Source organism: Amia ocellicauda, chromosome 23, assembly GCF_036373705.1.
Source record: "Amia ocellicauda isolate fAmiCal2 chromosome 23, fAmiCal2.hap1, whole genome shotgun sequence".
Classification (NCBI taxonomy): domain Eukaryota; kingdom Metazoa; phylum Chordata; class Actinopteri; order Amiiformes; family Amiidae; genus Amia; species Amia ocellicauda.
In genome coordinates, this window is record NC_089872.1 from 10,823,286 (window position 1) to 10,851,257 (window position 27,972).

At 43.1% G+C, this 27,972-nt stretch overlaps 1 protein-coding gene across 3 annotated transcripts; it reads right to left on the minus strand.

Annotated features, from left to right (window-relative positions):
- Nucleotides 1-243: 243 nt before the first annotated feature.
- Nucleotides 244-27,876, minus strand: jag1b (jagged canonical Notch ligand 1b). Of its 3 annotated transcripts, none has more exons than XM_066697360.1 (26): nt 27,496-27,876; nt 26,792-27,097; nt 19,050-19,104; nt 16,424-16,675; nt 15,891-15,951; nt 12,860-12,990; nt 12,605-12,724; nt 11,496-11,609; nt 11,270-11,383; nt 10,415-10,528; nt 9,922-9,968; nt 9,406-9,579; nt 8,896-9,046; nt 7,940-8,104; nt 7,005-7,118; nt 6,627-6,740; nt 6,426-6,539; nt 6,081-6,197; nt 5,488-5,515; nt 4,997-5,082; nt 4,176-4,289; nt 3,681-3,790; nt 3,340-3,579; nt 3,057-3,188; nt 2,773-2,923; nt 244-2,303 (listed from the first exon to the last, which is right to left on the minus strand). In XM_066697360.1, exons 1-26 carry the CDS (start codon nt 27,565-27,567, stop codon nt 1,843-1,845), a joined length of 3,657 nt encoding a protein of 1,218 aa, XP_066553457.1. In that variant the 5' UTR covers nt 27,568-27,876; the 3' UTR covers nt 244-1,842. The 3 variants fall into 3 exon arrangements, with proteins under 3 accessions (XP_066553457.1, XP_066553456.1, XP_066553455.1); XM_066697359.1 differs by having other exon boundaries at nt 244-2,306; XM_066697358.1 differs by having other exon boundaries at nt 244-2,306; nt 3,340-3,582.
- Nucleotides 27,877-27,972: the final 96 nt, after the last annotated feature.

The following is a 27,972-nucleotide window of genomic DNA, read 5'->3' on the forward strand; positions in this document are numbered from 1 at the left end:
TTTCTTCTTTTTAAATGTTTTATTATGTATAGGCCTCGTGCTGTTCATCAGTGAAGATGACGAGCCGTTCCCCCACAGGTTGAACCGTGTACAGCGGCTTTAAACGTTCTCGCATGTCTGTGCGGATCTCATCTCGATAACGCGGATCGAACAAAGTGGCTACTGTGTGGCTCGGCCGCCGTTTGTTCACTGCATTACAGCAAGATCTCCCCCAGAAAGAAATCCACTTCAAACAAAGGTTAATCCTCTTTTCATACAAAATATTTAATAAATATTACTTTCAAGAAATGTATTGCCAGGAACACCTCAAAAATTCATTCTCAAGTTTATAACACTAAAGTCAAAGTACACAAAATATCTCCATGGTCTCAAGGGTTAACAAATGAGAGTAACATGTTTCTAAGAGCCTCTTAAAAAAAAAAAAGAAAAAAAAAGAAAAAAAATGTGCACAGCAAAAGCACAGAGTCCTCGGTGGGCAAGGCAGTGTCTCATTGCGCTTCTACAGTGTTCCCATTCGCGGTTCTACTGTTCAAGTATTCATTGTCTAGCTTATTACATTTCGCTAACAAAAGCAGAAAGTAATTACAAAAATAGATTTACACAGGGTTCATTATAGAAGTAGTGTTGAAGAAACAGGATTTACAGAGTCGCTGTACTTTTTAGTTTTTCCAAACTCCTTGCCTATTTTTTCTTTTATCTTTTTTTTCTTTTTTTCTTTTATACATGCAACCGTTTAGCTACACAATTTGTTCCCTTAAGGTGTCTTGTTAGTGACAAACAATGTGTTTGCCACTACTTTCCTAAAACCCAAAGCAGCAATATTATACTCATTTATTTTATTTTTTTCCTCACATGCCTTAGTTAAGTACTTACAAAAAAATATTAAAATAAAAATAAAAATATCCTGGCAAAAATGATACTATAGAAATTGTTTCAAACATCCGACATTGTACAAAAACATTTTTTTTTTCTCCAGGCAAAAAAAATGCCCATCCTATTGTTAAAAAATAAACTATTCTTTCTAGAACACTTCAAATTTTGGCATTTAGGCAACATGAAACAAAATTTTCATCAAAAATAAAGAAGCTGGAAGCTTACAAAGCTATCAAAACCTTCAAATCTAAACAATACATATAAATAAAAGGGAATGATATTTTAAGGCTCTTGATTATTAAGTTAATAAATCAAATATACACAGTGATTAATTAAAAAAAAATATTTACATATCTATACATTGTTCTAAATTGACACTTTAAATTCTTCATATTGGCAGCAACTGCTGACATTTTGACCCCATCCCCTCCCCCCCTCCCCGACCCCAACAAAAAAAAAATATAATAAAAATAATAAATAAACTTTTTTGATGGTTGCTGTGGAATGGAGCTGCAAAGGCACTTTCAAATACAGAACTAGTTGCACACCTACCATAAAAAAGCCCACGTAAATACTGAATATGCTAAACATTACTTTTTTTTTTCTGATAAAAAGAAAATAACACTTAAGACTTTTTGCAATCACTTTGCAAAAGTTTCAGACTAGGGGGGAGGTCTAATTCACTCATAAATACTCGTAAACGTACCCACCATATACATTTGCAACTTGATTTACAAAAGGGCACTTGGAACTAGTTTTGCATAGATGTGAAATGCAGCACTTGGTTTTCCAGCCAACCACAGCAACGATCTTTGCCAGTGTAAGCCAGCTTGTCAAAACTTAAATTAACACAGGGATTCTATGTAAATAACAACCTCAGACTCAAAATATGACACAACAGTTTAAGAACTACAGACTCCGAGCCTTCACCGACAGTGAATGGCAGATGCACGGCAGCCCCGCTGTCTGCTATACGATGTACTCCATCCGGTTCAAGCTCTGTGCCGTTTCCAAGTCTCTGTTGTCCTGTTTGTTTGTCCAGTTTGGGTGTTTCGTGGGCGTGGTGTGCGGAGACTTGTCTTCCCTGTCGACCAGCGTGTAGGCCGGCTGCTTGGCGAAGCGGGCCTTCTGCAGGTGCTTGTCCATGTCGTCCTCCTCCACCTCCGAGTTGTGTGTCCTAATTTTGGCAATGATGGAGTTCTTGTTCTCGTAGTCCTTGCCGGGGGCGCTGCTGTTGGCCGCGTGCTTCTCGATGGGGTTCTTGATCTGGTTGAGCTGCTCCCGCACGTTGTTGGTGGTGTTGTCGTCCGCCGGCGCGTGGGCGTGGCTGCTCTGCTTCCGCCGCCGCCGCATGCACCACAGGAACACGGTGACCAGGACCAGGATCCACAGCACGATGAACACAGAGCTCAGCAGGGGCACCAGGTAATCTGCTGAACAGCACAGTCAAGCACGATCAACACGCTGAATTACGACGGATCAATGCTGAGTGAATATGCTCTCGACACAGCCCCGCGACAACCAAAAGACCCTGTCCTACACAGCGGGTTGTGTGCATGTGTGTGTGAAGCCTAAACCTATATCTGTGTTGCAACTGTCCTCCCAGTGTCTGAATACACTCCAATAAAAATCCTCCCCCTCCATTCTGAGTAGTACATTGTAATTATGCAAGAAGTCACAATATCCCAGTGGTAATGGTAATTTAAATTAAGCAGAAAACTCTTTTAAGGGTTGGGCAACACTGCAAAATGGAGATGCGAACAAATTATGAAAAGTTCTCTGCTGCTATAGAGGAACCTTCATATGAAAATCCCTGGCTTCTACACCAGTTGTCGTCTATTTCTCATGTTCTCTACTGCACCACGAGCACAACGCTGCCAGCCCCGCCCAACTCCTCACCTGGCTTGGTCGGAGACTGCCTTCGTTGCACCCGCACCTCTGCGATGGCCGTGATGATAGTGCTGTTCCCGTCGCGCTTACTGACAAGGTCGATGATTTTATCTGTGATTTCTTTGATCGGACTCTTGTCTTGTCTCTGGTCTTCTGTGGACTGTAGGAGAGGGAGAAGAGAATCACATTAGAGATCAATTGAACTTCAATACTTTGAAATATCCATAAAGGAAGGTCTAAGTTTGCTGGGTCTCCATATAAAGGGAACAAACGCATAGAAGATAGGTACATACTATGGCCACGTGTATCTCGTTGTTGGCCGATGGGGAGGGTTCACAAGTCATGTAGACCGAGTATTCTGATGAGATGTTCTTCACAACATACAGGTGCCTCAGCTCGTTGCAGATGTGTTCTGTGGTTAAACCCTGAAAAAAGAACTTTGATCAGATCCAGATCAAATCTTTTGCTATATTAGGATTGATTATTAGAAATATTTAACAAGCTGTGGCTTCAAAATCCCTAGTTATGCAGGGAAATGCATTTCCACCAGAATTCACATGGTCCGAAATGACTTACTGGTGGCATGGTCTCCTTGTTAAAGGTGAACGTGATGTTGGCGCAGCTGTTGTCCAGGAAGTTGGAGCTGGGGTGGCATGTAGTTTTAACTGGAGGCTGGTTGGAAGACCAGCACTCGCCCAGTCCGGCACACGGAGGCACGAAGCAGTGATCATCCTTAATCGGGATGCAGGTCTGTCCAGCGGGGCACTCGGTGCGGCCTTTGTTGTGAATTCTGCAGGATTTGGGGCCACACCACATCTGCTAAAAGCAAAAAAATGACCAAACATTAGAGCTCTGCTTGCGTAGGTTATCGTATTTGTTTTATGTATGCATCATGCATCCAAAAAACGATGAAATACCTTTGTGCAGGTGACTTTCCCATTTTGACACTGGCAAGTGTTGCAGTCTTCATCCCACTTGGTCCCATCTGAGGCGACTCTCCCGTTGGCAGTGCACGGGCGTCCGGTTACTGGAATTACAAAATTATTTTAAAATTCTCCCACTAAGATTTTTCCATTACTGCCAAATTTTAATCCGATTGCAGAAAAAACTGAAAACTTTGTTCAGAAACATTAGCTCATCAAAAGGCCTCAGATGATTGCAGGGGCATTCGCACATCACATTTGAGCAGGTCTTTGTCACTTGGTACCTCTAGGTAAAGATTTATGACGGGGGTGCCAACAGCTAAGCGAACATCTACATGTGGAATGTCTCTCCAGTTCCCAGGATCCTGCACGAGCAAAACCCCGAGCTCGCATTCAGGAGAGCACCACTTAGCAGCTCAGTAATGAACACCACACCCTCAAGACAGAGATATACGAGACGAGGGTTCAGAAGGTAATTGACAACCTTACCTTCCTGACATCTGGGTCCCACTCGACCAGCTGGACAGAGGCACCGGTACCCATTGATCTCATCCACACAAGTGGCTCCAAATGCACACGGCGACGACTGGCATTCGTTGATATCTACACGGAAACAACGCACAGAACTCCTTAGAGATCGGTGGCGTGACTTTTCGCACACAGCAACACACACGTTTTTCCCCTGCGTCGGATTTCAGAGTTAAACAAGTCCGACTTGTATCGTTTCCCACCGAAACAAGATACGAACCACTCCAGACCCTGCAGTAACAATCAGATTAAAACTGCTGACAGTGCCGACGTTTCACGTTACACCTCAGCAAAGGCAAATTATATCCCGAACTTAAACTCCACACAAATTATATTCTTTTCAAAATATATATTCATTAAAAATCAATCATCTCTGTTTTTGACAGTTTAGGGTAAACAGATTTGACATTTGACAGCTTTCACATGCCTATAGTGTTTTGCCATTTTATGCCATATACACATACAAAACCTATAGTCTATAATTAATCTTGCATTGAATTGATAACGCATATAAAGCATGCAATTTAACTACACAAAGAGGAGTTGATGTTGCAAAGTAAACGTTAAACAAAAAGCATCTCAAATCAACATCGATGCAGCTCTCAGACTCAAACTATACTACACAAGTGCTTAGAAATCTAGATCTTTTATAACTGAACAGCAAAAAGTCAGGTTTCTGCCTGAACAGACTTCAAAAATCAGATTTAGCAGTGCCTTTTGACACAGGACAATTTAATGAGCATTAAGAAGGATCAGCCTGTGATCTATACTCTAATACTTACTGATCCGACAGTCTGGGCCCGCAAAGCCGGGGGCGCATTCGCAGCGATACCAGTTGTCACCGTCAACGCAGGTCCCACTGTTGTAACTGGGAGAGCAGAATATAACGTGAGTCTCTGAAGGTCAGGCAGTGAGGCTTAATATTTGTGTATTTTATGTGAAAGACTAGTGTATGCATCACACAAAAAAACAACCCACAAAGGTTTTAATTTAAATGTATGAACCCTAATTCAATACAAAATAAAACTCATGGCTATTAATTCAACACCCTAATAAAAAAAATGGGTTGAATACTCATTAGAGAGCATTGAATCTTATTGATCTTTTCCCACAATCATATCAATAGGATCTGTGCATTAAATTAGTGCTTTGTGTTGAGCTGGAAAACAATTTGTGGTTTACTGCCAACAACAGGCCCTAGCTCTGAGAACTATCAGTTGAGGGACTTGTTTACCAAAGCTAATTTCAGCAAGTTCGTTATAGAATTACTTACCAGGGGTGTGGATTGCAGTCATTGGTATCTGCAAAAGACAAAGTTATTATTAAAAAACATGTAAAGCAACCCGAAACAAGAACGAGTCTCAGCTTGCAGCGTGAGGGGTGAACCGCTGGCAGCTTTATGATGCCAAAGCCATCGCTGCTGATTATCCCACATTATTAACTGTTTGCAAGAGATATTTGCATTGCCCTCTTTAAAATCACTTCCAGGTTTTCCCACCATAAACGTTTCAGAATACATTTTTGAACCGATGTACACAGGAAGAGATCCTTGTAAAGCACAGTACAGGAAGACTGAGTGAGAGCAGACATGTCGCCGTTAGGCCAAGAATGCACCGACATGCGAGGTAACATCTGCCTCCACTTATCTAGCCTAAATGTGCAGCTTTCTCAGGGCCGCGTCCAGACTGTATCACACAGCGTGCCTCCAAGACATGGGCTCAGGTGATAGTTAAGACCTCGGGAGACTGAGCCTCGCTTCTGATTCCAATTTGCTCAGAGGGCGACAGGATGAGCGCCTCCCCCCCACCCCCCTCTCTAAAATAAGGCCGAACTTTGAGCGCAGATGGCCCTGAACAAGACGCTTACTCTGTATGCACGTTGTGCCCTCCCAGCCTTCCTTGCAGACGCAGGTGAACGAATCTCCGCTGACCACACAGGTGCCGCCATTTTCACAGGGGTTGGGTAGACAGCTGCTGTTCTTTGCTGCAGTGAAGAAAGGCTCATGTAAGTATTTTAGCCTTAAAATGCATAAAATAAGTGTTTGTAGGCCTCATAAGTGTATTCAAGAAATTCCTGCATGTTTAAGTTTAAGTCTAGGAATTTCAACTTTGGGTCAAAAAGTCCAAATGCCTTAAAACCATAACTGACAAGATAGTGTAACCATTAACAAAACAGGAATAACAAGCACAGATTGAAGTAATTCAAGGTTACCTATATTACAGGTAGCTCCTTCCCACCCTGGAGAGCACATGCATTTAAAGGTGTCTCCCTCATCGTAGCAGGTCCCTCCGTTGTTGCAGGTTGCCTCGTCGCACTGACTCTCGCCTGTAATAAATTACCTGCCGTCAGCCAACACATCCACTGCACAGGCACAAAAGACATGGAAAATAATACGGTTGGAGAGGCGCTTACGGGAGTGGCAGGTTTTCCCTTTCCAGCCGTTCTTGCACTCGCAGTAGAAATCATTCACCAAGTCCCGACACGTCCCTCCATTGTGACATGGGTTTATGCTGCAGTCGTTAATGTCTAGAAGAAAAATGTGTGGGGGGGGAAGAAAGTAAATCTTTGAAATATGTCAGTTTCGTACCATTTCCAGCAAAAGGAAGAGGCGGGATTGTAAACGCATCCCTGCGTGATTACGAATAGCGTGTCAAGTTGCAATTGAAATGTCATCAGCAATCCTATCCTTCTGATGCAAAGAGCATGCGAGATCCCACTGAGAATTTGAAAACCTGTAATTGCAGCCACGCTTGGATTAAGTCGTTTGAAAAGAAAAAGGGGAAAACTCACTGGTTTCGCAGTGGACTCCTTCCCAGCCATCACTGCAAATGCACTGGTAGACGCTCACTTTGTCGATGCAAGTGCCACCGTTTCGGCATGGATTGCTCTCGCAGTCATTGATGTCTGAAAGAAATGGAAACCTGGGATGAGAACGTGATACAAGACATGGCAGGGGTACCGGGCGATATTTTTCCAGTGTAAAATCAACACTGCATACATCAAGAAAAATGCAGTAAGCTGCCTTCTGGGAAAAATATGGACTGATTTCCAAATTTAAATTCACTAGGCTGTTCAAGCAAAAAAACATCTGTAATTCGAAAGTGCTTTTCATCACCTGTCACTTTTACTGAAAGGCAACCATTTCCCACTAATGCTGAGCAAACAAACATCTGTGCACAGAGAACTCAAACATGTTTTTTGGTATTTGATAAAAACAACAAGTCAGACGCATCCCCACCACACAGCACCTCCCCACCCGGCCCTTTAAAAGTAAGTGAAATCTTCTTCTGATTGTCCCGAAAACCACAGAAACGGAGAGTAGAAAGGCAGACTTCTTGGCGCAGTCAGAAGTCATTAAATAACTTCCACGCTGACAGGCTGGGAAGTTATTAATCTCAATGCTGAAGCAATCTCCCCTGCATGAAAAGCTACACCGGCTCGTCTACCGAACGTGCCCAGATTTACCAGCTGCTCGCCAGCTCCCCTCGAAGGAGAACTCGAATCCCTGTGTGTTCCGCGCGAGACTGGGTGGTGCTCCAGTCATGGACGGGGAGATTAGAGGGAAACGCGTCAAGGCCCAGGGAATGGGCAACTCAAGGAAACCTACAGCACACTCGAGCGTTTGAAATGTTGAAGGGCAGCAGCTTTCTGCACAGCTGGAGCTCAACTGCCGATACCTTGAGAAGCACAGCAAAACAAAGTACGCAAAAGAAACATTTCCTTACTCTCGTGACAGTATGTTCCAGTGAATCCTTCTTTGCACTCGCAGGTGAATTTTCCTCCAGGTTGGCTTTTGCATCTTCCGTGGGGTCCACAGACGTTGGACGAGATGAAGCGTACGCCGTCAGGGGTGTTGTTGGAGGCTACCTTAACAGTACAGCTATCGATCACTGCAAATCAAGAAGAGAGAATCACAAAGTTGAAGGTGCTGTACTTGCCTTTGGCATCAATATACAATGACAACTCTCCTTAATATTTAGTGGCCAATTTAATTGTGGGGAAAAGGGTGGAAGACGCTAACGAGGCCTCCGACCAACACAGCCCATCTGAACCCAAATAAAACTCACACGGCGTTGAGCAGAATCGGTTCGGGATGGCGCAGTCTGTAAATAACCCACACTGTAAAGATCGCCCCCCCCCCCCCCCCCACCTTTTTTGTGTTCTTCCCATCTCAAAGAGAACTGCAGTTCTTATAAACATGAACCATCAACCTCTGCCAAATTCTGAGCTGCGCAGCCGTTATCTGGCTCTGTGGTTGGTCTGACCTCCAGTCTGTCGCTCACAACACAGAAAGGGAAGCCCACCAAGTCATTACAAGGAAGAACACACACAGTGCCGTTAGCAGTTAGCCAGATTTCGAGGCTTTCAAAAAAAGGAAAGGAGGGAAAAAAAAACAAAAAAAACAAAAAACTCTTCGATAGGGAAGGTAGGACTCAAGAGGGGCCTCCCAGAGACTGGCAGGGCCGCTTTGGGAGTCACACAATATACGAACCCTCCGTGCAGTAACGAGCCCCTTGGGGAGGTTTATAAATCGGTGTAACAATGAGAGCCTCCATTACTCAGCGTAGCACAATGGCACGCAATAAACCGCCAGAAATCCTTCTAGTTAAGAGATTATCTTACAGCAAATTAAAAACACACATCACTTCCAGTTAAGCTTTTAGAGAGAGAGAGAACCTACCTTCACAAGGTGTTGTACTGCAGTGATCTTTCAAATGCGAACAGTTTTTCCCATCGTAGTCTTCAGGGCACTTGCAGTAATAGTCCGAGGCCTGGTTGTAGCACGGGGCTCCGTTCTGACACGGGTTCGGCTCGCAGTAATCGATATCCAGCTGGAAAAACCGAACCACAAAAAAAAAAAAGGGCATTCAGTAAAACTAATCTTTTAAACTACAACAATTCAGAGCTCTCCTGAGAACTGCCCAGATAGGCGTAAACAAACATGGGGGGAAGAAAAAGAAAAAGAAAGAAAGAGTGTTGGGTTGCTTTAGTTGTCAACTCCACAGCCTTGAATAGAACTCATTTTCATAAGCAAGCCTTCACCACAATAGTGCGCACAGCCCCAATGGTTTCAGATTGCGGATCACTGAGTAACAGGAATTTAATGTACAATTTAACGGATAGGAGTGGAGAGAGAAGAGAAGGAAAGCATTCAGTGATCTCTAAATGTATGAATTTCACCCGCGCTTACCTGGCACAGGTTGCCGGAGAACCCAGCAGGACACAGGCACTGGAATCCATTGACTTCGTCCTGGCAGCGACCCCTATTGAGACAAGGGCTGCTCGCGCATTCATTGATGTCTTTCTCACAGTGCTCTCCTGCAAACCCGGATGGACAGACACAGCGATAACCATTAACCAAATCCTGAAAGAGAGCGGGGGAGGGGAAGGGGAGAAAGAGTGAGTGAAGAAAAAAATAAAAATAAGCATTATAAAGAACAACATAACGGTTCCAAAATAATTAAGATTTTCCTGGCAAAGCCGCAGGACAAGAATGTTTATGGTAATTCAATCTACCATACCCCCTTCCCCCGCCCTTTGAAATGCCAGGACAACTTCATTATGGAGGTTTTTCATGCGTTGGAAAGTAAAGGGGATGTCACGATGTGCTAACAGTAATGTTTTTGAAGACTGCTGCCTAACAAAAAAGCCATGGAAAACTCAAAACTGAAAGGATTTGGTTTGAATCAAAGATCGAAAGTCTTACCTTGCAGGTTCCCCCGTTCTGACACTGCCCCTGACAGTCATTAATATCTGAAACGAGAAACGATCCACCAAATTTGAGATATCAGCTGGAAATGGGCAATACGTTTTTTTTTTTTTTTTTTTTTACTTGCCCCCAATTATGTACACAAGGATTTGAAATTACTCCTGAGCTTGGGCTAGATAAAGCTTTTGTCAGATTTCCTGCATGCTTTCCTTTAGATAAGCTTATTATAATGGGTGGGAAACTTGAGCAATTCTCGCAGTGTGGTCAGCAAAACTTCACATGATTGTTTCGGCCCCGTTATCAGAACCTAGCTGCACCAGCGGACTAATGATTTTGATAAAATTGTATATTTTCAGGCCAGACTGACTACTCCCTTTCGGAAAACATCGACTCCTCGTCTCAATACTTTAGTTAGACATTAACCTGCGCTAGGGTAATAACGGCTTCACAGGACTGCCACCAGATTCGCAATAAGAAAATGCACACTCACTGATGTCACAGTTTTGTCCCCTCCACCCTGCTATACATTCACAGAAGTATCCGCCAATCAGGTTGCGGCAGGAGTTGGCGTTGACACAAGGCTTCCCCTCGCATTCGTTGGCATCTTAAATCAAAACAGAACAAATTATTAGAAAATTACCCAAATTATAGAATAAACAAACTGTAATGTTATATCTTAATTTATGTTACGGTGATGGCAGAATTTGGCAAGGCGGTCGGGGGTGGGGGTTCACCTTACAATGCCGAGATGGGAAGCAGTAAATGTTAATGTTATAGCAAACACGGACAACACCTAATCCAGAGCGAGAGAGACAAAGACTGAGAGACTGTGTGTGTGTGTGTTTGCGTTGGGGGGGACGGACGGGGGACAGGGATTACTGGATTAAACAGTGTGAAAGGATTCGGTCAGGCTTCTCCAACAAGCTCTGTGAATCAGGGTTGCCCTAACTGCAGTCAGTCCGATTAAAAAGGCAACTGCAAGAATGTGGACGGCTCATTCCTCATGAGATCATCGAGTTGGAGGCCAGCTGTACACTCCTCGGTCTGGAGGAGTTGAGGAGATTGAGAAGGTGTTCCTTTCCCACAGGAACCGTGAACGAAACACGCTCCTTAAATTCCACAGCAACGCGTGTTTGTTTGCTCAGCTTTTGTCGACTGGCACCGCTTGATGTTTCCGAACACTTCCACTGCGTCGGCCCATTTGTTAGCAATTACGCTACATTGTCATAAAATGTTTACATAAATGAAAAACATATAGGTATTTATGTCGTTAGCACTACCACAGAGGGTAAACAGAGACCGCTTTTAGAAGTGAAACAATAAAATTTTAAATAAAAGCACATACCAATCAGACATGTTTTTCCCGTCCACTGTGGTGGGCAACTGCACTTATATGCATTTACCAGATCTTGGCAGGTACCTCCATGACTGCATGGATTAGGAGCACAGTCGTCAACATCTGGATTAAAAGAAAAAGGGTTTAAAACTTTGCTAGGAGAAAAAATAATACTGCCCAGAGGATGAAAGCTGGAGGCTGTATATTTTTATATATAATCAACGGAAAGGCTTACTAATCATGCAAGATGGACCGCTCCAGCCAGGCGCGCACTGGCACTCGAACCCGTTGCTGGTCTCCACACAGCTTCCGCCATTGAAGCAGGGATCTGACAGGCAGGCGTGCTCCGCTGCAGAGGTGGAAAAACAAACAGTTTACGCACTGATCTGGGCCCGGCGTTCTCCCGGTTTTGTTTCGCGTTTCTCTTCGCCGCTGCCAACACTCGGCGAGTAAAAAGGCTCAACCTCGGCCCACCTGGACCACCCCAAGCTTCAGATAAAGTAACCAGGGAAGAACCAAGTGCAAATCCTATCTTATTCTCATTAGCCCGTCCACAAGTTCATGCAGGCAGGAAATCATCTTTCATGCTAAGTTGACCTGATCAATGCACCATGACTAACTTCAGACTGCCTGAGGGTGAAGGATTCATCTCGTATCACTCCCAGTTAGTATGAACTTTCACAATTAATAAAATATCCACCCTCAAAAAAAGAAAAGGTTTGTGTATGGATTCCCTGATCGGTGGCAAAGTTAAAGCCCTGGTGAAAAGGAAAACCACAGCGCTGCAAGGATATCAGAAGAGTCGGGCCAAAAGGCCTTAATCTCCCACAGGCCGCAGGACTCGGTGCAGAAAGGGCAACTCCACTCTGTCTCAGTTAGCCGTGTGACACCGCACTAATAAATCTGTCAGCACCCAAACACATCCGTTTTCAGAAGAGCACACTGACTTTAGTGCACTTTCTTTTATAGACAGAGCTGGGCTGTGTTTACGTCTCGAGACACGCAAGCACCCAAGCCAATTTATCAACCATGAAGTGAAAGCTGGACTGTGTTCAGGTCCACCTTCATCCATGTCTATGGCTGGGATCTAGTGGCATTTTCTTTCACTTTTTAGTTTTTAAAGAAACAAGATGAGGCAACGCCCTCAGATATTACACAATTCCAGCTTTATTTTTATTTTTATTCCCCCCACCAAACTAGCCCAGAGACGTTCCAGTGAGATGAAATGTGAAGATGTGACTGACCACGGCAGCCTGGCATCGCAGTCTCTGTGTGCACCAGGCAACTCATACAGACATGCACAATGTAACAAAATATTAGACATCAAAAGAGTGCCATTCTCACCTCGTTCACAGTTAACCCCCGAGTAGCCCTCTGGACACGAACACTGGTACTTGTCTGGCCCAGTATTACTGCAGGTCCCTCCATTCATACACGGCTGGCGAGTCCCACAGTAGTTGAGATCTATACATTAAAAAATAATTAAAACATGATTGCTGAGGGAAACCACATTTTTCTTTTTAAAGGATGCCTTTCTTTAATACAATAAATGGTATGAATCCCAAATGAGGGCAGCACAGAAGCCAAGAGGATTAATACCTTTGTCACAGAGCTGACCACCCCAGTTGGTCTCACAGAGGCATTGCCAAGGTTCAACGCAGGTACCATGGACACATCCCGGGTGAGGAATGCACTTGTCACAGTACTGACCCTGCCAGCCGTACAGACATCTGCAAAGAAACACAGTTGGTCATTCCTTTGGTACCTAAATAGTCACCACCCTGTTTCTTAAACAGGTTTTTTCTTCCTCCTCTGCTTTATTAAATGCACTTCAGATTTTAGTTTGTTTATCATTGTGTTTTCCACACACACTGAAACAGCTTTGCCAGGATCTCCAGCCAATTCCCTCACAAAAGGCTGCCTGTTCTTTGGGGAACCTGCATGGGGCCGAGAAGCACAATACAGGCCTATTCTGGGCCCAACAGCACAAACACAAAGGGTGGGGAGTTTTTTTTTTTTTTTTTTTTAAACCGAAAACATTGAAAGTAAAAAAAAAAAATCCACTATAGACAAAAACAGGCACCTCAAAATAATGAAAAGAATTAAAAAGAAAGACGTGTTTAATAGATATAGTGGGAAATCCACTTACACACAAACCCTTTACAATACATGTGTTTGTATAAATGAATTGATATATATATAAATGCATTCACGTTTTTATTTTGTAAATCAACGCGAGACATTTTTTATACAAAACACAAATTCTATACTGATTTCATAAAAAAAATATACAGAATCTTAACAGGAGTAGTGAATGACATGGATTTAAAATGTGCCACAATGAGTTTTAAAGCACCACTACAGTTGGTCTTGGTATTGTGCCCCCAAACAGATCAGAAATATGCACTTAATACGTAGAATTAACGGCGATTAAGAGGCGAACCATTTTCCAATTTATTTATTTGTGGGTTAAATCATGCAATTAATGCCGAGTACTTTGCAGAACCATTAACATAATGCATTTTTATGACTCTAATTTCATAAATATGTAGATCTCCCAAGATATGGACCATTTAGCATTTCACCCCATTTGACTTAATAATTCTGCCAGTGGTGTACATTTCCTTTGCATAAATCAAGCTATAATGTCAAGCATATTTATCACTGCACCCTGATCAATTTGGCTCTTCTAACTTTGTCCATAACAAAGTAAATAGTGCCCATATATGCGTGGTGTTGTGAAGAAACTGCAAGAATGCAATTAAACTCAAGCAGCTTCTAAATTATAAAAATACATGCAATGGAAAAGTCAACTCAGCCTGTAATTAAGGAAGCTGCTTCTAAAGCAAGCAGATCCTTGTCATGAGAAAAATAGGAATCTTGCCTTTAATCATTTCCGGTCAGTAGTTAATATAAACCTTCTGCTGAAAATGTGGGTAATAAACTTTCTAATAAAGCGAGAGAGGAATGCCTTTAGAAACCGTCCACCATTAACCTATTCTCTGAAACCTCATTAAACTACTGAAAGATGAACAACAGTTCCATGATAACAAAACTCTAATAGTTTAAAAACAAATCAGTATATACAATTTGCTCAAACCTTTGGGCCAAAGAATTAAGTTTCAGTCAGTCATGTGTAAAAACAAGTCAGTTTTTTTTTAATTCCCTTGAATATCAGACCATGTGCCCAGTAAAACAAGCTACAGGAAAGTATGCAATGTTTCAGAACAAAAACAAGTTTAAATAAGAAATTAATCCAAAACAGTAATCCTATACAAGCCTGTCCAGTTATTCAATAACACAATGCCAGTTTCTCATGAGAAATTTGACGGCTGCAGTTTAAGGTGAATCACAAGCGATTCTGGTCTTGAAAAGGGCCGACAACTAGCTTTTTGGCACGTCAGCCAGTGATGAAACAGCTGCGTCATGCATGTCTGGAGGACCTGCTACACCTCTGTGAAAAACATTGCGTAATTGAGCCTCAGAAAATGTCAACCAAACAATAAAAAATCGTTCACTCTTCTCACACGACCCAAACCCAGAGGACAGGACCCTAAGAGGCTGCACAGCACCGGTACGGACAACGCTAACTACAGCCGTCCCAAAAATGTAAATGTAAACATGGCAGCGGTCTCCATGAAACCATGCAAATGAAGTGTGGGAAAGTTGCACCTTAAGTAAATAAGTGCACCAGAGCTTGTCTGGACAGTGAGCAGGAGGTGTGCACCTAAAAAGAAAAAAAAAGAAAAACTCGCTAACAAAGCCAGTTGTTCCAACCAGACTGGTAAATGTCAGTGTCGTAGGGCTTAGCGGATACCAATCTCAGCATGCAGTTGACTTAGCTGAACTAATGAACTGTTTTAGGAAGCAATTAAGCAAACTCAGGTGCATTAGGGTTTAATTACACCATCGACAGTGTTCATCAGATCAGCTTGCCGTCCTGCAAATAAATAAGATCACATCTGGGGGATTTCGTTGTGCACGAATGTCGAAATCCTGGCTGCTCCGTCTCCCCTCTTTTTAATGTAGCCGATCGTCTCCAAAAAACCTAGCGGCGGCGACCATCCTCTGAGCATTAATTCAGAGTTGCACCATGCTAATTGTTAAATTGCTTTGGGGAGATCTCGGAGTTCTGGTTTCCATTGTTTCCTGGCCAGAATGAAAGCTACATCAAAGCGGGATGGAGAAACTTTGAATTCATCAGCGTCTACTGACAAGATTCCTTCCCCGCTATTAACCTCTCAGCACTCAATGTCTGGCACACAGAAGCAAAGGAACCGAGATCTGACTAATCCCGTTTTGAAAAATGTTTGAGTTCGGCCCATTTATTGAATGTGTGTCGGGGGGTTGGGCGGGAGGGAGTGATAATACTGGCTTTACAGCCACAGAAACATGGCCAAGGAACTTCCATCCCACTCTACAGTGAGCACTGGAAACGTTCTTACTCCTCTTAGACCAAGGGCAAGGACACACTTAGGTCTAATGTTTAAAGAAAAGTGCCTGAAGACCAAGCCATTATAAAAACACACTTTCTGGTTGCAGAAAAAGTATCCCTCTGACTCATGTTCAAAAGAGTTAAATACAACCATCCTGGGAAAAAAACATTGTTAATATCTGTTGTGCCGTTTACCTGCACTCTCCGGGTAGCTTGCAGGAGCCGTGTTCATTGCTGCAGCCCTGACGGCAGATCGCTGGAGACCGAGAGAGACAAACACAACAAGAGTCAGCATGTTGTCAGAGCTCCGCAACTCCCAACTCGTGGGAATGTTTTAATCTCTAACCAGCTCAGTAATCCTACAAAATCCAAGACTGATCTGAGCTCTGCTATCGTTCTGCTGGAAACAAACTGGGGTAGATGGTACCTTGCGAATGCAAATCCACCAATTCATCTTGGAACAATAGGCCTCGGCACTGTAAATGGGCAACACGCATAAAATCTGCTGGTCAAAGACCTCGGTGTCAAAAATGGAAGAAGTTTGATTACCCAGGGTGCTTTATAAACTTTGACATCATTCCTTTTACTGCCAGACCTGCAAATGTAATACTGCTCGTTGATTTTGTATTATAAACTCTCGCTCACACCTCCCCCCTTAAAAGCAATCAAAACATCACTGCAGCTGGAGTAAGCGGTTTTAATGTTTTCACAGCATGAGATCAGTGTACCTGTGTTGCAATCGGATCCTGACCAGCCCTCCAGACAGGTCTTGTTGCCGTTGTGATCGCAAGTGTAGTGCCCAAAGAATTCATCCCTCGGCCGACAAAACTTATTGCAACCGAAGCCGTAGTAGTGCTCATCGCAGGTGACACGGATCTGGTACTCGAACTGAGCCACAGCGCCGTTGTGTTTCAGGGTCTGCCACTGGCGATTCGGGTTGATCATGCCCGAGTGGACCGCTTTCTCAACGATCTCTCCATCTGGAAGAGAAAACAAAGGAGGGTTACAATCCCAAGCCAACAGCAAGGAGACAATTGCAACCTTTCTGCACATGTAATTACATTTTATCGCCTGGTTTCTCGGGCGTTTGAGGCTGAAAACATTTAAGTCCGAGGGTTAGAACGAAGTTAAGAAACTAACAAAAAAATATATTGGAAAACAAAATCCGTGATGAGCTTCGACTCTTTTCAACCATTCAGGTTTAATCAATGAATGCGGTTTGCTGCTCTAATATTCCCCTCTTCAAAGGCCATGTTTTTAATTTCCTAAATTCAAGACAGAACCACAGTTACCATAAATTACAGGGCAGCAACACCGAGCTACTCTTCCTACTGCCAGGCTATTGCTAGATTCTCTCTTCTTTTTAGTTTTTTTCCTCTCTCTCTACCAGAATGCTCAGAGATGTCAAGTGTTAAAGACATTTTCACATTGCCACTCTCCTGTGTGAAATACAAGTCCACCATTTCTCAAAAGAATGAGCAGCGAATGACCCAACTGCAGTTTTCCACTTGGGGTTGTTGACTCAATGAGCTCAGGCCTGTCAGCCAACATGGGGATCTGAGCAAATCACTCCTAGAGCTTTAGATCCTCAGTGTGCATTCCGGAGCCTTTTCTTTAAACAGGTATTAAAGTTTGCCGAGCCTGATCTGTATCATCCTCAGGTCAGAAAAACAGTGACTATTTATAACGGCCTTAAAAGGAGAATGGTTCAAATTATAGACTGAAATAATATTTCACTTTCGTCTAGAATACTGTACACATCTGTGGTATTTCACTGAGGGGCTGCAGCATGTGACCACAGCGAACTGACGCGTTCTTACTACCTGCTGCCGGCAGCACTTGACTGTAGGGTGAAAAGATGTATCATAAAACATACAAAATATTCTAGCCCTTCTAGTAAAAGAATGAATTTGAGAGCAAACTGTTACACTTTATATTAAATTACCCTGAGAGATGGACATATTTCAGAGTTTCCTTTGATCTCGGTCACACTTGGGAGGGAGATTTCCAGTAAGAGGAAATATTTAAAACTTAAGAAGCCTGACTTGGCAAACTAACAGATTCTCAGTCAATATAAACACACTTAGAATAACAAAAGACATAGCAAAATCAGAAAAGAATCAAACAAAACTAACCTTTTAATGGCTTGGTTTGAGATTTTCCCCAATTAACCAGTTTCAATAAATTACCATCTACCTGAACTCCACTTAAAACTGACATTTTGCTGATTTTAATAAATAACCAAATTCTAGTATTCAGAAAAGGTCCATCTCATTTTAAAAACAACTAGCAAGTCAATATTTGACAGATGTGCAAAGACTTATCTTTATTGATCTTCCTGGATGTAAAAAAACTTAGAGACCTTCAGCCTAAGTATATTCATTGCCATACTGTCATTATCTTCACCACCATCTAAAGTACAAGTTCATAGTTTATAAATCACCCCTAATGCAGCACTAAACCTCTCTCGGCTTGTACATTGCAACACTCACAAAAGCACACCTTGCTAACGACTCTGCACTCCACTTTTCACATGTTAACGCTTAATGGTTCTCTAAGAGACGTGAAGTACAGAATCAAAACACACACACACGAACATCGCACTAACTCGATAATTCACCCTTTTATAATCCACATTTTTGTCAACTGCAAACTCTGAACGAATCTAGCTTATTCCCTTACACCCTAAAAGGACTCTGTAACCAGAGAGGATTATAAACAAGCCACACAAGCGGGGAGGGAAAAAAGCTACACTTTCCATCCCAAAACACTTCTTCACTCACACACCATGTTTACTTCATAATTCAACAGATTTACTATATTCAGCAGTTAGAATTGCCACAGAACACTGCAGGCCCAAGACAGGTCACTGTTTACAGCTGTGCTTGGGGCTTATGGTTCTGGCTGTACGGTTGCATGACGCTGACTAGCACCTGCCACTACTCATCAACCATATAAAAACATTTTCATAACCATGTAAGCCCCCCCACTACCTCCCTCTCCCTCTCCCTCTCCCTCTCCCTCTCTAACCACTCAGTCCTTTTCCCCTCTCAGGCCCACCTGTCAACACACTCTCTTTAACACAGGCAATAGGCAGATTCAGGGGAAGACAGGAAAAATAAACTTCCAGCCTGGCCTTAACCAGAAACTGCTCCGAAGGTTAATAACGGGCATTCCCAGAGCGAGTTGCGTGTCTGCAGGGACACACAAAAATGCAACTGGTCCTGGAAAGAACAACATTAGGGGTTCTGCAGGGAGAAAGTAACTGCTAAACTACCTCCATCTTACACACACACACACACACACACACACACACTCATCCTCAGAAATAACCATTGAAAATATGAAACTTACTGTTGTTGGTTTCGTTATCGAAATCCAAGGCTTCCACAATCAGTGTGTAGGACCTCTGAAACAAAAACAGAAAAAAAGCAGGTCAACAGATGCATGACTAAGAGATAAGAGAAGGTCCACCAGGAAGTACAATATAGTCAACCGCTTTCATCATCTTGTTTCAAGGTGCGCTGATAAAATAATCTGTTTAAGATTTGCAAGAGAGAACATTCCTCTTTCAACTTCCACCTAAAAGATTACTGTACTCACTTCAAATAAGGATTATATTTGGGAGTTAAAACAAAAAAAAACTTGATCACATTAAATACAGAAAAAACAAGCACTTCCTAAAGGAAAACCATGTGTTGTAAAACTCTCCCTGCTGATGCCCAGAAGAGCACACTGTCTGTGAAACATTACAATGTCAGGGCTTTACTATTTCCACTGACACTCCACACAGAGGACCTCCAATTATTCCCCACTTTCATCTCCTTCACATCCTTCCACCTCTTGGGACGTTAATGTTACAGATGCTCCTACAGTATAAAAGCTGCACCCATTTAGACCCCAGCTGGCTTTGTTTACAGGAACCGATTTAAAGTAAATAGTGATTTTCCTTCATAGGGAAAAATCCCATGCCATGAAGAAATTAATTAACGTTTTGTACGCGTTTGTGATTTCCGATCGGCTTTTAAGAATAGAATAATTGAAAGGTTCAGTTAGGAAGAAGGGAGATTCTGATAATGATAGGACAGACACCCTTCTCTCATTTCTAAGTGATGTGACGAAGGCAGGGATTATATAGTTTGGCTTCTCACAGATCCTTTTGCATCTCATGTCCCCTGATCCAGCCAGACTAAACAGACATCTTGCTTATTGCAACTCTCAAGAACCTACTAATACTTCTCAGGTACTTAACCTGGAAATACCATAAACTTGAAATATAAACAGCTATCCTTGGAGCTATGCACAAGTGGGACTAATGCTTTATATATTTTTTTTTAACTCTATACTCTTTAGTTAAAGACTATTTGAAAAGTAGGTATCACCACCAAATTTGGTAGGTGGATGAAAGAAAAATACACCTCCAGGTTTAAGTGGGATTATTTTTTGCCACTGCTTATTGGGCCGGACCTTGCGAGGCCTATATCAGAGCTGGTTTGCACACGCCTCACAAGGGCCATCTCAGGAGGTTTCCTTTATTTCAGCACCTCTTTGAAAAGCTTTGTCTATCCTACAGTCGTCACCGCTCTCACAAGTATCAGGTAACGGACAAAAGAGCTTCATAGATGTCTGCCCGGAGAAGAGGAGCTCCTGTAGGGCCACGGCTCCTCTCGAAGGCCACTCGCACACCTACTCGTCACATTCACACACACGCTCGTCTCGCAATGGGCTCAATGGCATTCCAGAAATAATAAGACGGCTCCACAGCTCTCGCTTGCTGCTCCCCGCTCGGATCTGGAGGGCTGCCAGCTGTTCCTGAGGCCCACATTTGTGTTTCTAAATAAACAGAACATACCTGCAGCAAGTTTCATCATCTTTATGCACAGGATCTGATTTCACTGCTCGAGCCCTGCAAATCTACTCCTAAGCTTTGTTTTCTTCGCCAAGTTCATTATTATTAATTCAGGACCCCCCACACCCACCCCGATGCCTGACAAAAAAAAATAGAACTTTCTTTGACTTTTGCCCCCAGTAAAATGCTCATTTTCCCCCCTTCGGTAATGCTGCTGAGCTTATGAGCTCATTACCACAAACTGCAGCTTTATAGCAAAAGGTAAATAGCTGCCAGGTGGAAGTACAATGCCTTCCTCATAAATTTACACCTACTCCTGTTTTTTTCATCCCTCAAACATGGCACGTAATGGTGCCCCTATGCCGACTTTCTTTTGGATTAATGCCGAACTGTTTCGCTTACTGATAACTGTGAGGAAAATACTTCAAACAACCAAATTCGGGCAAGCCTGGACAAGTTCACTAGTGACTCCTGTCAAAGCAAAACCAGTAAATGTAGGTGGAAGTCAATAGATTAGAAATACAACTATTACAATTACCCCCATCTGAGTATTGCTCTCAAATGAAAAAATAATTACACCCTTCACAAACTGCACTGGATGCTGTTGTTGTTGTGTTGTTAATCTGCTCATTTGGCTCAGATGTAATAGGGCTGCATACAGGAAATAAACAGAACACTCCCTTCAGATACTGACTGCTAAAACTACCTAATGTGCAATCTGTCGGGAGCTGAAAAACCAAACCCAAACCAAACCAACCAAAAAATGTTTTTCTTTTCCAATTAATATCACTCTAAAATACACCATCTGGTTTACAGCTCATCAGAATACCAGTTCACATTCCCCATGCTCAGAACTGACTCTTTTCTGCTCTTTCAACATCAATTTAAGTAATCTTCCCACTAGAAATAGCAAGGTGAGCAGAAACACAGCAGTAGTTTAGATTAATGTTAAAGTTCTGTAAGCTTCCTAATAAAAGTGCCCAGAAACCATAACTATAGTTACTCTCTACAACTGTCGGTGGCGATTGCTCTCTCAACATAAACTTAATCAACTGAACACATCAGCACATACCTCCCATGATGCCTACACAAAAGCACATGCTTACAACTCCATATAAACAGTACAGTGAATGCCACCTGACCATCTAGAGTATTCCTTCCCTGATCAATTTTCCGACAGGAGTACAAACACTGTTTCTGAGGATGCCGTTCACCCACATTCCTGGCCCGTCTCATGTAAGCATTTGGTTTCTGATGGGTTTTAATGGAAGCTTTGTTTGCAATGAGGTCTCTGGCACAACGGCAGAAAACCATTTTCAGTTGGTTAACAGTTCACACTAATAATTTGTATCTAATGCTGAAGATGGCTTGCAGGGGTATTTGTATTCATATTGGTTTGTACCGGTTGGCTGCATTGGCACATATCAATCGTTTTTATTCATGTTACATACTATTTAGTATGTGTAAGAAACTTGATTTAAAATGCGTTTTTTTTTTTTTTTTTTTAATCATTCTCAGTGCAACATCTTAAAAACCTTCAAAGAAATGTAAGAAAATATGGTTTCATATGCCTAGGTGCAAACTACTGCACCCCTTTTTCAAAACTCATAGAAGGAACAGACCTCATTTTCACTTGCAAGAAGAGCCACTTGCACCTTTGCCACGTTAGAGATGGGACATAAAAAAAAGCCCCCCCCCCCCCCCCCCCGAGTCTGACAGCTGCCTCAGTCCTTTCCCTCAAATCTCAGTAGCCAGACCAAGCAACCAGCCGACCCCCTTTATTACAGCTCCACGCTGCTGTTAAAAAGATGAAGGACGAACAGAAGAAGAAAAAAAAAAAAACACTACACAAACTCCGAGTGTGTATCATTCATTAGACTGGGCTGATGTCTGACCAGGCAGGCCTTTGGGAATAATGAGTGTTCTGTGAATATGTAATATGCTGAATTTGCCATTATGTGAAGTAAGGCCATAGTTTGTCTGGGAGCCGATCTCTGCTGAGTCTACTGCTGCTTCCTGTTGCTTGTCCTGTATTAGCATTATTTCTGGATGGGCCCCATTATGTGTTGTAATCCTCACTGCAGTCAGTTTGGGCATGCTATTGTTCTTGGTTAATATTAGCTGTGACTGCTTCTGTCTGGGTGGCCAGACCGTAATGTGTTCGAAACTGTGAAAGTACGGACTGTGAGCACATTAAAAGAAGAGGAAACAAAAATAAATCTAAATCTATCGATCTGTGGCTTGATAGATTTGTAGAAAGTATTATTTTTGTGCTGAGGAACTAGATTGTGATTTGCAAGAAAAAAAAAGCTGGTCACAGACTTTTCTAAGCACTGGGAGTTGCCTGCTTGCTCTATCACTTCCACCTGCTTTAGAGAACCCATTGATAGCTTCATTAAATACAGTGGTTACAATGGGTGGCAAGGTTAAATACCTGGTGTCCAGTCAAGCACAGCACGCAGGTTCACAAAGAGCAAGCTGGAACAAGAGACCATTCTCACTATCCCAGGCTGAGCTGGTGAGGATTCACAGACTCTAGGATCACTTCTGCTTTCTACGCAGTCTTCCAAAAATCACTAATCATTAATTAACCAAACAAGTGATACCTATTCTCTTCCAAGCCTTCGCAGTTGGAGAAAAAGTCCTACAGCTTCAGTTTAAGAGATGCTTACCAACAGCAGGTATAAATTGTTGCATCTATTTTAGCAATTCATTAAAACAAAAGAAAACTGTTCCACAACAAGTGGCTTGTTTACAACTATTTATTTCATTTTTTTTTATAACACCCTTTAATGGTGAGCACCATTTCATAGCTCTTTACAGTCAGGTTGCAATGATCTGATGTCCACATTTATTTTGCTCTGACTATAAATCGTGAAAGCAGGACTTCAGAACTACATGGCAAATATTGCACACGTTTTAAACAAATGACAGTTCATTTCAAATAAGCACAGAAAACATTCATCATTAAAATTAATAACCGAGGAGGGTACAAATGCATCATGACCATTTCAAGGACAAACATGTCTCTCTCTGTCTCTGTTAATTTAAAAGCCTAATTGTAGGACAAATCTCATGTTCTGCTGAAGTGCCGTCTACACATGGCTGAATTTTAAGGTTAAGCGGTTACAGATATATCTTGGCACCAGTGTCAAACAGATCAGACTGCATTCAACTTTGAAACAAATGGGAAAAAGGGGAGAACAGATTTATTGAGTTACTAGGTTTCCCAGGGAAACTTAGACCCACCCACCCAAAGCCACAATATAGACCTACAATTTTACTAATTTGCCCAATTACTCTGTAAAAGAAAACATCCTTTAACTCTTTAAACAACAAGATGAGAAGTCGGTTTTCATACACCCACATTTTCTCAGAGTAGGACTTTTACTGTGTGCTTTACCAAACAATAATACAAATGTTTTCCTCTCTTAAAAGAAGTCCCATCTAAACTTAAAAACTTCTTGCGACTACAGGATTTTGCATTTCTGTCTTCGCAACTACAGCATCTCACATTTTTGATAAGGAGATAAATCAATCAGGGCAATCCAGATGTCAGGCGAGAATAAACTCAATGACACGTGCGGGATAACTGAAGTTTCCAGCTTTCACCCATCACAGGTGCACAGGTAGTGGTTCTGTACAAAACTTCTGTTAGTTTCCAATCTTACTTTTAAAGCTGCTTCCCAGTATTAATTCATGGGTTTCTTTCGGAGACCTCCCCCACCTCTCCTACCCCAACCCCCACCCCCACCCCCTCCTTTCTTTCATTCTTTTCAGGCAACACAACCAGAAGAGGTCTAAAAGGAACCAAAACTTGGCTCCTTGAAACCAATCCAGCCACTGCAGGTGCAGTGTCTTAGTGCACTCAGTTCCTCCTCTGTGCTAGCTGGTTCCTTAGCAACTTATTCAAACTCCCAATCATTCCAGCCCATTTATAGCCCACCACCTCCGCACACATCAGTCACCCGTGCACGCAACATCGAGTACAGCACAGAAGGTGCAACTTAATAAGCCACATGTAAACAAACATGTGAAAAGAAAGCAAAATAGCTGACTTGTTGCAATCTCAGGTCATTTCTGTTAGCCTCCCTAAGCTTCACCCCATTTTCCATTGAAACCCAATTAAACGGACAACCTCACATCAACCATTACCATCCAAATTGCTAGGTACAAGTCCAGTCGAAAAGGAAGCATGCAAGAAGACAATGTCTAATTAGTCTACTCCTGAAGGAATATTGGAACTGGTCTGCAAAAAAGGGGGGGGTTAGATTAAAAATATATATATATAGTTGCCAGGGAAACCATTCTTTTTATAACAATATGATCCTATTGCCAGGAATGCATCCTTTCACCAGCTAATCCCCTCCAGCTGAAAGAGTAAATTTATTTATCTTGGGAATAATTCCCTCTGGAAAATAAATAAATAAATAAATAAAATAGACACCTCCCCCTCCAAAACTTTTTAAAAAAAGCAGTTCCTGCCAAACCCTGCAACCACAACCAATTTACAATTTCCACAGTATGTAAAGCCATTCCTTTAAACACGTACCATGTTTTAATGTTGGGGTTTCAGTGCAGGGGGGGGATTCAGCATTCATTACATATCAACACCTATGTAACACATAGGTGCGACTGGATGGTACAATATTACATTACACCCAGTGTGACCCACTGAGGAAGTTATCATCTGAGGTCAATTCCAAACTCCATACTATTTTTAAGTCATGATTGTGCTGGCGATGAAAAGGATCTGTACTGGGTTTGATTAAGGTGAACATAAGGACGGTGTAAGGATTCAACAAGCTGTATACCAGCATCTATGAACCCCAAGTTTAACACTTAAGTACTAAGCTGTATGAAATGTTTGTATTGCTTCAAATGCATGAGTGTGCCACTTCCTTATGGATTGAATGTTAAACACTTAATGCAGATAACACCTGGGTTATCTTATACTCTACTGCAACTGTTTTAAAACACCTTGGGAACTTGTACTCTTTTGCAAGTAGGGCAATGTAAACATCTAGATTTCCACTTCCTTGGCAAATAGCACAGATCGGGGCCTGATTAAAAATAAATGAAGTAATGCATAAGAATACACGCAACATTTTAATTAACTGCAAAATATAGGGGGCGGAATGTTCTTGCACACCAAAAGACATCCAAGCCCCGCTTGTTAAGCATTATTTGTTACACAACATAGAATTAGAGGGGGGGAATAGAAACCGAAAATACCGATGCCAAAGCCTTGGATTAGGTCATATTTTACGACTCCTCACATCTGAACGGTCATGTGTTTATTTTGACAGAATGCTGTAGCTGGTTCCCTTTTAACGCGTCTGGAATCTAGGGTCGCGTTCGAATGGCGCAGCTCTGCGCGGCTCCACCAATCAGATCGCTGGGATTCTGCAGCTCTGCGGGAATCTGCGCTACACGAACGCGACGCAGGCTTCCAGTTCCCTTTCCTTTTTACGCGCTGAGGTGACGTGAGCCTCGGGAATACGACTGACAACTCTCCTCTTGTGTGATCAGGAGGCACTTAATACCCGCATGCATGAGGCTGCAATGTGTTCCCAACTGGATCGATGAGGTGAAAGGTCTGGCGGTGTCACTCAGCCGCTCGGCTCGGTGAGGCTCATTAGCTGGGGGCCAGCATTGACTTGACCCGCAGTGGCTCCGAGTTCAGTCTCACACAGGTCTGACCAGTCACGGCAAATACCCCCCCACTAAACCAGCGGGAAAGTGACCTCCACCAGGCTAACGCACAGTAACACGGTCCCTATCCTTGCCCCCCCCCCCAAATGTGCTTAATCTGTCCAAATCCCCTGGTCGTCGAGAGCACGGCGTTTGCACCCTGCCCCACCAACCGTCCTCGGATAATACACGCGTTATGTACTGTTAGAGAGCCGTGCATGGGGCCGACGTCCAGCAGAACAGAAGTATCCTCCGCTTCACTGCACGCCACTCTTGACAAGCCCACTACGGTGGCTGCCAAGTTCTGCTCCGTGTGCCCCCCCCCCCAAAAAAAGGTCGGCATGTCAAAAGAGAGTAAACACCTACTTTCCCACACTATAATAATATGAATATGAATATGAATAAAAATGCGTGTTGACCCCGCCGGTCCGTCGCCCGCAGCTCCCACGTGGACACCTGCCCTGCCGCGCGCACCCGCGCCCGCGCCCCCATCCTCAGCCCGGCATTTTCTCACACAAAGTACAGAGAAATACGGCGACACGGCTCCACTCACCGGCCAGGCAAAGCTGAAAGGCAATACAATCCGGGCTCGCTCATTCCGCTTGCTGTTCTTCCAAGAAAAGGTATTTCCCCCGATGACGGGCGTAGATCCGGAGCCGAAGCTGCAGGGCCCGGCCGCGGAAACCCGGGACTGATATTCCTTCAGGCAGACTTTGAAATAAGTGTCGCACTCCTCCCGCACGCAGCGCCGCTCGGCTGCGCCCCTGCTGCCGTCGCAACACATCCCGCTCTGCAGCTCGCCGTTCACGTTTTGCATCGATAGGATCTGCAGCTCGAAGTGTCCCGTGGCTCCAGACACCTGTTCAAAGAGAAAGGGCGCATCAATGACAACCGATCGTAATGAAACGTGCATCTTACGCTGTCGCCGAAATGGCAGCAGAGATAGTAGAAGGAAAGAGTATTGACTGTCTGTCAGTTGAGACCCTGGTAACGCACAACGTTTCTGCAACGTTACCTGGAATAGAAACAAGATCTGCAGTCAAACCATCTTCCCTAAGAGAGAGAAGGAATATATATATATATATATATATATATATATATCTCCAAGTCACTCGACCTCCGTTGAGCGCAGTTGCAAAACACAAATCAGATGCCCGCAAAAAAAAACAACCGAGAAAACAATCACAGACATCGCTTGTCCACAATCAGATCAAACCAAGCAACTTTTTGTTTTGCACCCCCCAGCTCCCCACGTACCTGGGCTCGCAGGCATAGTAAAACGGCATGTAAGGAGAAAGCAGCCAGGATTGAACTCCGTCTCAAAATCATGCCTCCTTCCTAGTACTGCCGCTCGCTTTGCAACTGAAACTCCGGCCGACTCCCGGCTCTAATATACTCCTCCGATTTGAACATGCACGAGTGGAGAACAACACTCTGTCAATAGGGCACAGATTGCACATGCAAAATAGCCGGTCTCCTTTTATTGCTTTATTCTTCAGCAGCCTTTCTTATGATTGTCCTTCTTTCTTTCTTTCTTTTTTTTCCCCCCCTCTCTTCCTAATCAGCTGCGACACAACAATACCCACGAGCGAAGAAAGCGCCGTCTGCAAGTGACTGACTGCTACATCTATACAGTGAGTTCAGGAGGGGGTGGGGGGGAGCAACGCATGCGTCTCTTAATATTCAAGAGATGGGGAGGTCGGCCGATGGAAACCCCACCCTTTCTTTGAGCCT